This window comes from Cryptosporidium hominis (assembly GCF_000006425.1).
Source record: "Cryptosporidium hominis TU502 chromosome 5 CHRO015075, whole genome shotgun sequence".
Classification (NCBI taxonomy): domain Eukaryota; phylum Apicomplexa; class Conoidasida; order Eucoccidiorida; family Cryptosporidiidae; genus Cryptosporidium; species Cryptosporidium hominis.
In genome coordinates this window covers 1-14,093 of record NW_667287.1, presented here as the reverse complement: position 1 = coordinate 14,093, position 14,093 = coordinate 1, and the positions used below count along the sequence as shown (strand labels likewise).

General features: G+C 30.8%; 9 protein-coding genes across 9 annotated transcripts; 7 read left to right on the top strand and 2 right to left on the bottom strand.

Annotated features, from left to right (window-relative positions):
* Positions 1–541: 541 nt before the first annotated feature.
* On the top strand, positions 542–2,188 carry Chro.50220 (hypothetical protein). The annotated part of the gene is made up of 1 exon (XM_661539.1): positions 542–2,188. The coding sequence occupies one exon, from the start codon at positions 542–544 to the stop codon at positions 2,186–2,188; it is 1,647 nt and encodes a 548-aa protein (XP_666631.1).
* Positions 2,189–2,443: 255 nt separating this feature from the next.
* Positions 2,444–3,373, bottom strand: Chro.50219 (MORN repeat protein). Its single annotated transcript, XM_661538.1, has 1 exon — positions 2,444–3,373. One exon carries the CDS (start codon positions 3,371–3,373, stop codon positions 2,444–2,446), a length of 930 nt encoding a protein of 309 aa, XP_666630.1.
* A 571-nt stretch (positions 3,374–3,944) lies between these two features.
* Positions 3,945–4,502, top strand: Chro.50218 (CG1349 gene product). The annotated part of the gene is made up of 1 exon (XM_661537.1): positions 3,945–4,502. The coding sequence occupies one exon, from the start codon at positions 3,945–3,947 to the stop codon at positions 4,500–4,502; it is 558 nt and encodes a 185-aa protein (XP_666629.1).
* A 163-nt stretch (positions 4,503–4,665) lies between these two features.
* Positions 4,666–5,616, top strand: Chro.50217 (hypothetical protein). Its single annotated transcript, XM_661536.1, has 1 exon — positions 4,666–5,616. The coding sequence occupies one exon, from the start codon at positions 4,666–4,668 to the stop codon at positions 5,614–5,616; it is 951 nt and encodes a 316-aa protein (XP_666628.1).
* Positions 5,617–6,307: 691 nt separating this feature from the next.
* Positions 6,308–6,580, top strand: Chro.50216 (hypothetical protein). Its single annotated transcript, XM_661535.1, has 1 exon — positions 6,308–6,580. One exon carries the CDS (start codon positions 6,308–6,310, stop codon positions 6,578–6,580), a length of 273 nt encoding a protein of 90 aa, XP_666627.1.
* A 471-nt stretch (positions 6,581–7,051) lies between these two features.
* Positions 7,052–7,525, top strand: Chro.50215 (hypothetical protein). The annotated part of the gene is made up of 1 exon (XM_661534.1): positions 7,052–7,525. One exon carries the CDS (start codon positions 7,052–7,054, stop codon positions 7,523–7,525), a length of 474 nt encoding a protein of 157 aa, XP_666626.1.
* A 250-nt stretch (positions 7,526–7,775) lies between these two features.
* Chro.50214 (ENSANGP00000021996) lies at positions 7,776–11,618 on the top strand. Its single annotated transcript, XM_661533.1, has 1 exon — positions 7,776–11,618. The coding sequence occupies one exon, from the start codon at positions 7,776–7,778 to the stop codon at positions 11,616–11,618; it is 3,843 nt and encodes a 1,280-aa protein (XP_666625.1).
* A 269-nt stretch (positions 11,619–11,887) lies between these two features.
* Positions 11,888–13,534, bottom strand: Chro.50213 (hypothetical protein). The annotated part of the gene is made up of 1 exon (XM_661532.1): positions 11,888–13,534. The coding sequence occupies one exon, from the start codon at positions 13,532–13,534 to the stop codon at positions 11,888–11,890; it is 1,647 nt and encodes a 548-aa protein (XP_666624.1).
* Positions 13,535–13,633: 99 nt separating this feature from the next.
* On the top strand, positions 13,634–14,093 carry Chro.50212 (hypothetical protein; the record flags this gene model as incomplete). The annotated part of the gene is made up of 1 exon (XM_661531.1): positions 13,634–14,093. A coding segment is annotated over one exon (460 nt), but the record flags the coding sequence as incomplete, so codon positions are not given.

Genomic DNA, 14,093 nt, shown 5'->3' with positions numbered 1-14,093 from the left:
TAGATCAAAAACGGCAAAGACAATCCGATCAACGGAGGCCTGTTCAAGTTTCTTCTTGTCACAAAAATTACTATTATCAAGGTAAGAATAGGATACTAACTGGTTATGAATCTCATAACAAACATTACCCAAGACATAGGAATAATCCAAATTCGGATTTTGCCAATCACCACTCTAGCAGCTTCTTCAATAATTCTCACTATTATTCACAAAACAGTTTGCCTGGCAATCAATTAATGCAACAAATGCCTGTAAATGAGCCTAATTATGATTATGCAAATTTTAAAGGGTACTTAAATTCAAAATATAGTTCTATTAACTCAAATTCAACAAACTCAACAAATAGACATTATCGTGGGCGTTAGCAGACAACTCAAAGGTTTATTATATACGCCTTATGAATTTGTTTAGTGAATATTTAATTGCTAATTTCTAGTTTTGTTTCATTGCATTTAGATTCTATTATAAATTTTTTTGTCGCTAAAGTTTATTGCGCCAAGGAATAATGCTTTAACTATTGTCTAAATGAGTAAGAATAAAAATGAGCATACTTAGGAAAGATTCGTTCTTTTCAATATGCTTCCTGTTGATTAGTGCAGCTACAGGCATGGGAGTATTAACTCTTCCATGGGCATTTCGACAGACAGGACTGTTTTTGGGAATAGTTGTGTTGTTATATTGGAGCATTTTATGCAGCACAACAATATATTTTTTAATAATGGGAGGATTACACTACAAAGTCTCTAATATTACTGAATTAATGTATTATAGTATTCTTGGTGAAGCAAAAATTGAAAATACCTCAATTGAAGCCGAATTGAGTTCAGTTGGAAGCAAAAAAAGAGTGAAGATAGCGTCAAAAGCCGCAGTATTGTGCGATGTACTCATTTTATTTGATTGTTTGTTCATTGTTCCTTGCTTATTAATTTTTCTTTCAGATTTTCTTATCCCAATTAATATTCTTGTTCAACAAGAGCTGCCCAAGTTGTCAATTCGTTATCCAGGTCTTGAAAAATCTTCTCTGGCGAAGCTGTTTTATAATCTGTTTTTTTCTATTTCACTTTTTTTTACAGAAAAATATCGATGCATAATATTCTTTTGCGTAATCGTTTTTTTGTTATGCATACCGAATAATTTCTCTGCTGTAAAATTGGTATCAGTTTTGTCTGTATTTTCATCTGTTTCTACTGCCATCATCATAATTTATTTTGGATTGAGTTCAAATCAACCACCAGAATGCCAAAGTGGGATTATGGCTACAAACACCAACTTTTGCAGAAAAGGAAAAATAGAGCTATTTAATTACAACTCTATTAAGGAGTTTTGGAAAATAACGAGCGTTTCAAATATTATTTTGTTTTCTCATTTCTGCCACCTGATATTAATCCCTACAACAAAAAATATTCATCACATGTCAACAAGAAAAATAAAAGGAATTGTAATAACATTTGTATCTGCTATTTTTATTTTTAATTGTTCGGTCGGAATATCTGGTTATTCAATCTTTAGGTCGAACACATTACCAAATATTATCAGCAACTTCGCATACAATGACCCTTTAATTGTTCTTGTAAGGGTCTATTTGACACTATCATTAACTGTCACAGTATGTATGGAAATAATACCATTAATAGATAGTTTTTCCTCGACTATTATGTTTTTATTCAAGTCAATTGGTAGTTTAATCGATAAAAGAAAATCCGAAATAGAGATAACTAGTTCCATTAAAAATTCAGAGCCAAATTTAACAGCAGATGAAGAAACGAACTCCAATCAATGCACATCTACATTGGCGTCTACTGTTAATCTGACTCCATATTTTGGAATTAACGAACAAAAAGAAAAAAATAATGAACAGGCGGATTCCATTGCGAAAAAATGTCGATGTAATCGTTCAAATTTCATGTTTTTGTCAAAAGATAAGCTAGTTAAAATATTGAACTTAATTATTGTCCTTACATTCTCAGGTATTATGGCAGTCGGGTTCAGCTCCGTTGCCAAGTTAATTCAGGTCACAGGGGGAACACTTGATGGGATATTTGTGTTTATTATTCCTGCATGGATATACTATTCAACATACTTCAAGCATCGTAACAAGATATTTGGGATAACATTGTTATCTTTATATTTTGTGAATTTCGTTGTAGCCTCTCTTTCGGGAATTGTAGGGCTATTTAAAGTGGAATAGAAATACACAAGACACTATCTAGTACAAAAGTTGTTACTCGAGGGAGATCGGATAGTTACAGAGTCATCTATACCAAAAATTATCATTATTACGTGTATTCACACTTGACTATCTGCAATATATTCTATACATTCGATAAACAATTCTTTTTCTCTAAATTGTAACTTATTTAAAAAAAAATTTGAAGTTCGAGTAAATAAGGTTGACGTTTTGTAGAAAGAACATTTTTGAGTGTTTGCTGTGGAACTTGTTAGACTAGCAAGAACATAATCCAACCTTTTTACCCATATTATATTTGACTCTCTTTTGCTTGCCATTTACAGTAAGTATTCCTTCACCATGACGGAAATCCCTAAAAAATTCGCCATCAAAAATATCACCATTAGACTCTGTCATGACACCTTTACCCTGTCTTATCCCATTTACAACTTCTCCAGTGTACTTTCCACCGTCAGGGTAAATAATTGCAGCATCACCATCGACCTGGCCATCCTTCCAATTTGCCTTTAGCACGCGATTATCTTCTGCAAATGTGAGTGAGCCTGGCCCATCTGTAAGACCATTTTTGAATCCACCAACATAGTAGTTTCCATTTGAATAAGTATACTTTCCCTGCCCATTGGGTGCGCCATTCTGGAAATCTCCCTCATATGAACTACTGTCACTGAACTTCAAGAGACCATGACCATGTTCTTTACCGTCGAACCATTCTCCAGTGTACACTGATCCATCCGTATATCTGGATGTACCTTGTCCATTTCTCATGTCTCTCGAGTACTGGCCTTCATATATTCTTCCCGTTGCAAGCTTGTAAACGCCAAACCCTTCCTTAACTCCATCTTTGTATTCACCCTCAAATCTGTCACCATTTGGCCAGGTATAGATGCCATGACCACACTTAACGCCTCTTACATACTCTCCCTCAAAAACCTCGCCATTAGACCATCTATAGATCCCATGGCCCCATTTTATATCATCTTTGTAATAGCCTTCAAATTTATCTCCATTCGCCCATGTATAAACCCCATAGCCGTTCTTAAGACCGTTGGAATACTCACCTTCATAAACATCTCCAGTATTGACTTTATAAACTCCATTTCCATGTTTGAGGCCCTTTTCGTTAACATCGCCCTCATATACACCATTTGGATCTGTAATTACTGCTCTACGACTAACTCCTGACATGATTTATATAAATTTGTTGAGCTCACAACGAATATGGTAATATTAATACTTATCACGTGCGAAAAGCAAAAACAGCATTACCTCACAAAAATATTCACCCAGTTAAATAGGTATAAACAGTATTAAAGTTTAAATAAACTATATGGAAACGGCACGTCTACGTCTCGACCATGTGAGTACATTTGAGACGTATATTGCCGCCTTAAATATTTTTTTAATGTTAAGTTTTTTAGAGAAGTGCAGTGATTCAAAGTTTGAGGAAAATACTAAATTCCAATTTTGATTTTTAGATTAAGCGAATCTTTTTTACGTGTTTAAATTACCACGCCCCTAATTCACTGCCCAACTAGTTGTCTGTAAATCTGTTTATTGCCATTGAATATGTAATTTACTATAATTTGGTCTTTGCGATACCCAATTATTTTTATATAACCTAGAATATATTTATAGAAAGTTTATTGATTTTTTTTTCCGCCAACTCACTCTTTAACAACTTCTTTTTGGCCGCTCTGAGCTTCATAAAACTCTCAGTAGTCTATTTATTGTTGCTATTTCACTCGAATAAATCACAATGGCAAAAAAGGTTTTAGTTGCTCTCGCAAATGGATTCGAAGAAATTGAATTCGTAACTCCAGTTGATATTCTGAGAAGGGCGGACCTGAATGTTACAATAGCAGTTTCAGGAGATTGCAAAAAAGTTATGGGGGCACACGGGATAACTATTATGGGTGACAAGTTGTTGGATGAGGTATTGTCTGAAGACTACGATTTAGTCATGTGCCCTGGTGGAATGGATTGCGCAATTAAGCTTGGGAGTGATCAAAATTTGTTGAAAATATTGCGTGAAACGAAAAAAAAAGGTGGAATAATAGCTTCTATTTGTGCTTCTCCTGTTATTGTATTTGAGAAAAATGGTCTACTTTCAGATGTTGAAAAAGCAGTTAGTTATCCATCTATGATGAATGAACTTGATAAGCCAGATAGCTCAAATGCAGCAGTTTGCGTGAGCTCTAATGTGGTAACCTCACAGGGACCAGGAACTTCTGTTTTATTTGGTTTAAAGCTTGTAGAAATGTTGTGTGGAGTGGAAAAATCGAAGTTAATTGCAGATACAATAGTTGCAGCTTGAATATTGAATTTATTATTTCATAAATGGACAATTTGTCAGCTTTTTGGAATAATAAGTTTATATCACCTCAATAAGATAGAATATTTAAAAGTGTGTATAATTCTATCTGCACGCTTGTGTGTTCATCAGTTAGGATCTTAGTTGCTTAGTGCATTAGCAATTAATGAAATTTTTTGTAAGCATAAAACTACTTTTTTGTTGTATTTATTTAGTAGCAGCTATAAATGGGACCAAAAGAAAGAGAAAGTCTATAGGGTTGACCTTTCAGAAATCTAGCTACACAAATTCTTTTTGTTCATTATTAGGCTGCAAAGATGGTAGAGGCTATGCTGGCTCAGGCGATGGCGAATGTTATTCAGTGACTCGTTGTACAAAATGTAAGACAACTAATGTATCTGAATCATCAATAGCATACTGTTCAGTGATTCCGGCAATCCAAAATGAAGTTACAGTTTTTCAAGGTTTTCTTAAAGCTTCAAAAAGTGGACAAGAGATTTTAAGTTCAAGTGTATTTATGGATGAAAATTCAGATATGTCTGAAAATGATGAACAAAAAACAGATGATTCTGAGGGCAGTCAAGACTATGATGATAATGATGATGATGATGATGATGATGATGATGATGATGGTGATAGTGATAGAGAAGATGCTGCTGGCATAAATAGAAGTTACTCCAATAAACATATTTCAACGAGCACTTCAAACTTAAAAGTCAAATCAGAATATTCTTTATTAGAACTCGTTTCTCAAATGACAGAATCTGAATCTGAAGAGGAAAATGAGAATCTAAGTAATTTACCTAAATCTAATAAATCACGTTCAAAAAGTTTATTAGGCAGGATTTTTAGCAGGAAAAAAAAAAATAAACCAGACGAAAATCAGGCAACACAATTTAAAAAAACGAATAGGTTTTCTTTTAATTTAAATAGTTTGAAAAATAAGTTTCGCGATAAGAATGGATCTAATAAATTAAATTTATCTTCAAAAGAATCTGATAAAAGTACAGTTAATCAAAAATTGAAGAGCGCACAAATTTCGAAAGGAACCACTATAGAGTGGGAAGCCTCCGGGAGCATACTAAGCGAAAGATTAAACAAATGCACAGTAAGTTAAAGGGAAATATATCATTATTATCATACATTAATAGGTTATTGATGGACTTGTACCTCTTACTGTTCACACTTTCTTGCAGTATTATAATATTAAAAATCGTTCAAGAGTAGGGTTTAAGAAAAATAAGTTTGCGGCATTTCAATTCATGGTTGATTCAAAACTTGATAGTGAAGAGATATGCAGAAAACCATCTAATTTCATTGGAAGGCTAACTACCAGACAAAAATTAGTAACGTAAGTATTATTTAGCCACTTTTTGATGTTTGAACAACTTTTTAGATCCAATTCTATCTCAGTTCCTATTGGCATATTTAAAAGTAATGGAATATCAGGGGTTATAAGCTCAATTAAGGCAAAGTATATCTGTAAAAGCCCTAAATGCTTCCCAAAACAATATAATTCTTGTATAAAAATAACTTGCGCATTAAATCAGGCAGATCTACAGAATCAAAAATGGAGAAAGATTCAAGTAAGTATAAATAACATAAATGTTCAATTAATGTTTTTCAGAGTGAAAGTATTGAAGAGAGGAAAAGAGAAATTGAAAAGGCTGTTTCAAATGAACTCCAAAATTTTAGGTAAGTTGCTTAGAAGTGAAACTAGATTTATTGACTTCGTTTAAAGAGAATTTGCTGCGGAAACACAAGGCCCATCAAACAATGAAGAAAATACAGAAGTTCAATCAAATAAAATGAATGGCCCATTATCTTTTATAGACGACATTCAGCAACATTCTAATGAAAATACTGCATACCAAATTGAGAACGTCAAAGATTTGGAAGAAAGTGAAGGCGATAAAAAAGAAAATTTACATAACCATAAAAATACAAATGAAGCTATTAAAATTGAGACAAAAAAAGAAGAGGAAATAATTGATGCACCATCAGATGAAAAAAGATCCTCAGGCTTGGTGGAAAGATTAAAACGTTCGCTGGGAGTTTCAGCGGAAGAAGAGGTAAGTTAGTAATTTTAGTAATCTTGTTTACAATAATTCTGTAGTTAACTTCAAATAACGTGGAGGAAGGAAATACCGAGGACAATTCACAGGAAGGGGATGAAGATATACCGTTTCAACCAGAAATAACGATTAATGACAGAATTGAAAATCCACGGAGCAATATGAAGAATATCATATATATAACTTTGGGAATAACCTGTACAGTCATAATTATAATAGGCGCAATATGCATTATTTAATCTTAGCAAAAACATAAAGCTAGGGATAGATTATTTTATTTAATACTACAAATTTTCATCAGTTTAATTTACTTTGGCTCATAAATATTAAATTCATAGATTTTGTGCGCGCGAGAGTTGTAGATGTATTGTCTTTTTGTGTGAAGAAGCATGCTATCAAAGGCAACGAAGCAAAAATCAATTTTTAAAGCATCAATCAAAAACATCTATTTATTGCAAAAAAAAAAAAAAATTAAAAATGGACAGTGGCCAACCTAGCGTTCCAACCATTCCTGCTTCATCAAGCATTTTACCTGTTTCAGGCGCCCCTTCAATTCCAACATTATATGCTCAACCTAAAACTTTTGTGCCAGTGGATTGCAGAGTAATGCCAGGATACCCATTTGCGAGTCTGGCAGGAGTTCCATGCGTGATTCCACCCCTTCCTGAAGATTTTGTTACACAAAAGTCAGATAAGGAAGGACCCCAAAATACTCAGAATCTTCCAGAACCACACCGTTTCCACAATGGGCAACCACTTAACCCGTATATATCTCCAACGGACCAAACAGTTATTGTCAATGCGCCATACCACCTTGCGCAATTTAATCCAGTTAGTGGTTCTAGTATGTATTCGCCTTGCAATCCATTTGTTGCATATCCTTATGGTATTCCTGCAAGGGGCCCAACTCCAGGTTCTCAACCAAAAAAAACAGGATTTTATGCATATTAGTAGTTTTAATTTCGTTAAGGAATATAATGCGCATTAGTAAGCAATAGAATAGATTTTATTATTCAGGATTATTAATCAATTCTTTGTTCGTTTGTTTGATGTTTACACTAATTAATTTTTATGAAAAATAATCTATAATTTGAAAAATCGGATTGCCGATCAAATTGATTTTAACTGATTTTCCCCACTGTTGTGCATTGAAGCGGGTATAGCTCGCTTTAATAATAACTTACATTTTAATTATGCAAAAATGAAGAGTGATGGAGAAATTATTCCGATGGTACTTGATTCTAATTCTAATTGCGAGATTCCAGAGTATTCCTCTGAGAGTAGTGACATCTTTAATGGCATTGAATTATCTTCAATTCCTTTAAATTCTCTGATTACTAGTAGTGAGTGGCAAATGAGAATGTATGGTTACAAAAAAGGAATAAAAGAAATAGAATCGGTAAATATTAGTGATGTTGAAAACCTATTTATCAAAAGTATTGTTAATGATAAAAATATTTCATCACAAAATTTAGGAATACAATTTTTGACAATATATATTGAGCAATTTGGGTTGAAAATCAATAATTTGCCAACTATTTGGAGAGACAGCATTTCTGAAATGCTAATTAAGAAGACACTGATTAATCCAAAGACATCAAGTTCGTCAATGAATTTAACATTTTCATTCTTTGAACAGTCATTATTACTTGAAAGTGGTAATTTAAATAAGACTGATTATTTGTGGGATGAGATGATAGATTTCATTAATAATAATAAGAAATCAAAAGGAATTGTAGTAAAGCAAATTTTTGGGATTGTAAAATTATTTTCTAGCTTTATTGATAACTATGGAATTGAGTTTTCTCCTATTGCAAAATGGTTGAAGGTTATAGTTCCTTTGGTTGTTGATTGCAGCGACAAAAGTACGAAGGAGTGCATTTATGAAATCCTTTCTATGATTAATCAGGAGTCATCTTTAATGGAATCAATATCTTCTTCGTTAACACCTTTACAATTAAAGGAGGTGCAAAAGCGATCAATTGAAGCGGAAGAAAAAAAAAAAAAGAAACCAATCAGAAATCATTTTGTTGACAAAATAAAAGTTAGATTTCATTCAAATGTAATGAATGGATCTGTAGCTGTTAATAATAACGAGAGCTCAGTTGATAGCTTTGATTTGATTGAACCCGTAGATGTAATGAAAATGCTTCCCTCTAACTGGCTTGATGTTATTTCTGATAAAGAAATTAAGTGGAATGAAAGAAAAATGATAATTGACCATTTCTGTAAGTTATGTGAGACTCACAAGAAGTTATTGATCAATCAAAATGATGTTAAGTCCAATATTACTCACTCCAACAAAAAGAATTTTTTTCCAACTATTAGTGATTATCAGAATTTGTTCAATATTTTACAAAGAATAATCAAATGTGAGGGAAATACTGCTTTGATTTTATCTGTTATTAGACTTTGCTCAAATCTTGTAAAATGCCTCAGAGAAAAAATTGCATCAATAGTTCGTCCTTTAACAACACAAATAATGATTAAAATTAAGGATCAGAATAAAATTGTTTGTACAGAGTCAATAAACTTTATAAATACTGTTTTAAAATTTTCATTGAACTTGGACCAAATTTTTGATGATTTGTGTCAGTACGGTTATAAAGAGAAAGTTACCACTGCAAAATGCTCAGCTATCTCTATTTGTAACAGTTTAATAGATGAAATCATTGAAAAGAATAATATTATGGAAAGGCATTCAAAAGGTTTAAAACAATTGATTAATATTATTCCTTCCTGTTTTGATGACGCTTCAATACATGTTAGATCTTCTGCTTGCGTTTTACTTATAAAGCTTAAAGATCCATGCTTTGGAGAGGAGATTAGTTCAATTCTACAGAAGATAATATTTGGACTACATATTAGCAAACAAAAACTGATCATTGAAACAGAAAGAAAATTGGGAATTAAATCATCTACAGTAAGAAATACAAACACTACAAGCGACAAAAATATTCATTCAAAAGCTCTTTCATTATCTATTAAAGCCACGCATCCTCCTCCAAACTCAACCAATTCAACACCAAATAATGAGTCAACACAATCAAACAGAAATTCTCTGTCAAATATTGGGCTTTACAAGCAAATTGAAACACAAAATAAAGGCTCAGTTGGTGTTGAAGTGACTGAAAATACTAGTATTAATCGTTTATTGCCTATCAAAAATAAGAATGGAGATTCTAATTCAAGTGTGAGACTAAATTCTAATACCAAATTGATTGGAAGTTCAACTAATTTAGTTAATGAAAGCCATCTTCATAATTCAGAAGCTTTTCCAACTATTTTAAACTCAATTTCATCAAAAAGTGATCAAAAAATTAATTTCTTTGAAAGGCTGTCGAATAAAGAACAAGTAAATTTACAAGTTTTATCTTGCTCTGAAAAGAAAAATTTTTATTATGTTGACCCAACAGATGATAGAAATTTCATTTTTAATCTTCCAGAGTCAGAAATAATTTTTGAAACTTGTGGATCAGATTTAATTTCTTTAAAAGAATATATTAAGCCCTTTATTTCAGATCACCTATTTATTAATATGTTTTCGAGTGAACAAATTCAATTAGACTTTTCTATAAATTTTTGGGAAAGATTTTGTAATTTTTTAAGAAAATCAATAAACAAAAAATTTACTCTTTTTTATTTTTTCTTCAGATGGATTACATACTACGTTGAAATGGAAATAGCAGCGAATTATGAACGTATAATTATCTCCTTAATAAATATTTTTTCATTGCAAGGAAGAGAATATAATGCAAAATTTAACTATAATATTATTTATAATATAATTCTAATTGTTATTAATATTATTGTCAAGGACCTACAGATCTTCGATAAATCAAATATTCTTTCAAATTATGAAATTTCTAAATATGAAAGGATTATTTTCCTCATAATGGAAGAAGGCTTGACATTAAATACTTATTTTGAAACTGAAGAGAAACAAGGGTCGTTTAATCAATTGAATAATACATCATTTATATTGAATACAGCCATTAACTCTTCATTAGGAAACCTTGAGAATCCTGAAAAGAAACTAAACCTGATTAATAACTATTTAAATATATTTACTGACTGCTCTAACTTCCTAAAAAATTTTGGTATTTCTAACATTCACTCATTGATTGGTTTTGCCGAACGCAATAAATCAAATATAGAAATTTGCGAATCTGTAAATAACATACTTTCAAGAATTTCTAATATTATTGGAGAAAAAATATGGAACACTATTTTAATATCTTTTCCAGATATCCCAATTGATAAATACTATAATTCAAACATCTCTGAATCATTAAATGACGACATAAATTCCAATTTAATATTTGTCAATACATTAGAGTACGAGACTATTAAACTCTTCAATATTATTGGTTCCACAGGAAACCCTAAGGACACTGGAGTTTTTCTCAATAACGTTACATCAATTATTTTGAAAAAAATTGGGACTAATTTGGGAATAATAAATAATAAATTGAACTATACTTTAGAAAGAATAGATGAAATAACAAAAATACTTGATAACAGTTTCATGAATACGCTATTGATAGAAAATATCACATACTTTTCAGAAATATCAATACATTTGTACTTTTCATTAACCAAATTAGGAGCAAGTAAATTTAAAGTAATAAATGAAATATTCAGTGATGAGCAAACAGAAAATCTATTTTTCAGGGCAATTGAATATTTAGATAAGTTTACAAATACATTTCAGTCTATTCTGGTAAAGGAGGAGTTTCCAATAAAAGAGTTAATGGCCAATACATTATTCATAATGAGCAATTACTTGATTTGGAAAGAATACATAAAAGATGAAAATCAAAAAATCAAGCTAGTCAATTCACTTAACAATATAATGGGAGTTAATATAATTTCATCTTTTCAACAAGAATTGCCAAGATTAATTAAAATTATCATAGAAGTAATTTTGTTTGGAATGAAGCCAAATAATCAGACAATTTTTGACCATGATTTATTGAATAGATTGCTACCAAAGCTATTAAGGAGGACGAAAGTTTATTTATCTAAAAATAATATTGGATGATTTTCAAATTAAAAACATTAATCGTTGTTTCGAGCTCGCGATTAATAAAGAAACAAATCCAGATTCTTGTGAATTAATAATTATTATTGACTTTATGCTTGAGTATTTATTATTATTACTGGAAAATGGATTAGATGTTCATAAATACGAGGAATTTAGATTGCTTTTAACTGAAGTACTAGGCAAAATAGATAAAGATAGTTTCCAAAGCAAGATTTGGAAAATAAAATCAATGTTGTAAATAAAAAACAATGTTTATTCTAATACAGTTATCTTTTATATTTCGTCTGCTTAAAATTGAAATTCAAGTATAGGGTAGAGTTCTCGAAATAGCTTTTAAACCCGCTTCTGGGATTTAAATCCCACTCTTTATCAATGATTGAAAACCCAACATCTTTATAAATTTTATGATCGCATGTGATGATCAATAATTTATTCATGACAGAAATTTCATTTTCACAAAATATTATATCCTCATGAACTTTTAGTAAGACCTCTTCGTTCGTTACTAGTAACTTATTTTTCTTAAGATATTTATCTTTTGTAGTAATATACCATCTAGGAATAATACCAGAATTTTCTGCTTTGCCTAAAAGAGGATATTTAATTTTAAACTTGTATCCTTGAATTATTTTTGGAGGAAGAGTTTCATTAGAATAGTAGTTTTTATTATATTGGTTCCAATAGTATCTTGCTTTTATCATCGAGTATACGCATGGTAATATTAGCTCTGTTATTTGGTATCCTGATCTGTTACTAAAGTATCTTTCGTTTGATTGGGAAAATTCTATTAAAGGTAGATCAATAAGTTGATCAACTTTTTCATGATCGTCATATTGGTTATATATTTCTTCTGTATTTGAGATACGATCAGCAGAATTGATAATTTTCTCATTTGCGCAGTTATTATCATCTTGAATAATGATGTTGTACTTGGAAATAAGTAAGCTCGCCCATTTTTCAAAACATTCATAATAAGTTTTTTCTACAATCTCAACATTTAATTTACATATTCTAACTTTTGTGATAACAGCGACTCTTTTCCAATAATCTTCATCTGCTAATTCCTGAGATTGAAACATAATATCTTTTAATTCATTAATTTCTTTGTTATTCAATATTTCATTGATTTCCTGATCGTCACTTTGATAAAAATTAGCATTTTTATTAAGTTCATCTATTTTTGCTTTTAATAATATCTCTAAACCATCTAGTATATCTTGCCACTCAGGAATTAACAAAAGATCTGTATTCGTGCTACTTAGCTGCTTGTGCTTACTAACTATCTGAATTAAAAGCGAAATACAATCGTTAGACTCATTTGGATGAGTTATAAAGATTTCATCAAGTAATTTAAATAATTTTTTATCTTTTAGAGAAATCAAATAGGAAATAGAGGCTGATAGTCCTGTTTTGATTAATGATGATATTGGCGATAATGTTGAATTCAATTTAAAATATGAATAAATTAAAAGTTTCCAGAAGAAAGTATCAAATAAATTTTCCCTATGTTCTCTTATTCTGATAATTGATGAGCTTTGTAATTGTAGTTTTTCAAAATTTTTTTCATTTTCAATCCATTTGCCATAATCAAAGTGATTATTAGAAACATTTCTAGTTTGCAGTTTTTCCTCAAAGTTTTCTCTTCTCTTTTTTATTTCAATAATTTCCGCAGTATTTATTGGACAAACTCCAAATTGGTACCAAGGATAAGCATTACATTTTTGTTTGAAAGAACTGCTTTTCTTTTCTTGCTCGAACTTCTTTTCCCAAATAAATGGAAGGGATAAATTATTATCACCAAATGGGTTGAACTCGTCAGAGTAGCCTATGTCCTTTATTATCGACTCTCTACTTTCTCTACATCTTTTTAGTTGCAATTTCTTTTCAAATTCTATTTCATTTGAAATTTCCATTATTTATTTTGGGCGCAATTTAGCAATATTAATAATCTTGAAATAATGAGCAACGGGTGTAAAAAAAAAAAAAAAAAATCACTTTAAAAAGCGAATAAAATGATTGAAGTTCCAATCGTTGGAAGAGTTAATAGTTGCTATAATGAAAAATGGGGCACTCCTAGACAAGGTAAATATGGCCTATCCAGCTTAGCAACAATTGAATTGAATACCAATATTGTATGTAGAGACAAATTAAAAGCTCTTGAAGAACATTCACATACTATCCTAATATTTATTTTTAATTTGAACAAAATAAAAAACTCTCAAAAAAAAAAATTTTTATATATTAATAATACAAATGTATATTTTGTTCATCAGAATGCAAAAGTAACTCCTCCGAAAATAGATAGTGGTGAAAAAAGAGGATGTCTAGCTACCAGATCTCCTCATAGGCCAGTTCCAATTGGGTTAACTATTTGTAATATTGTGAATATTGATTTATTTAGTATGAAAATTCAAGTTGGAGGTGTTGATATTATTGATGGTACACCTATTGTTGAGATTTTTCCATATTCTC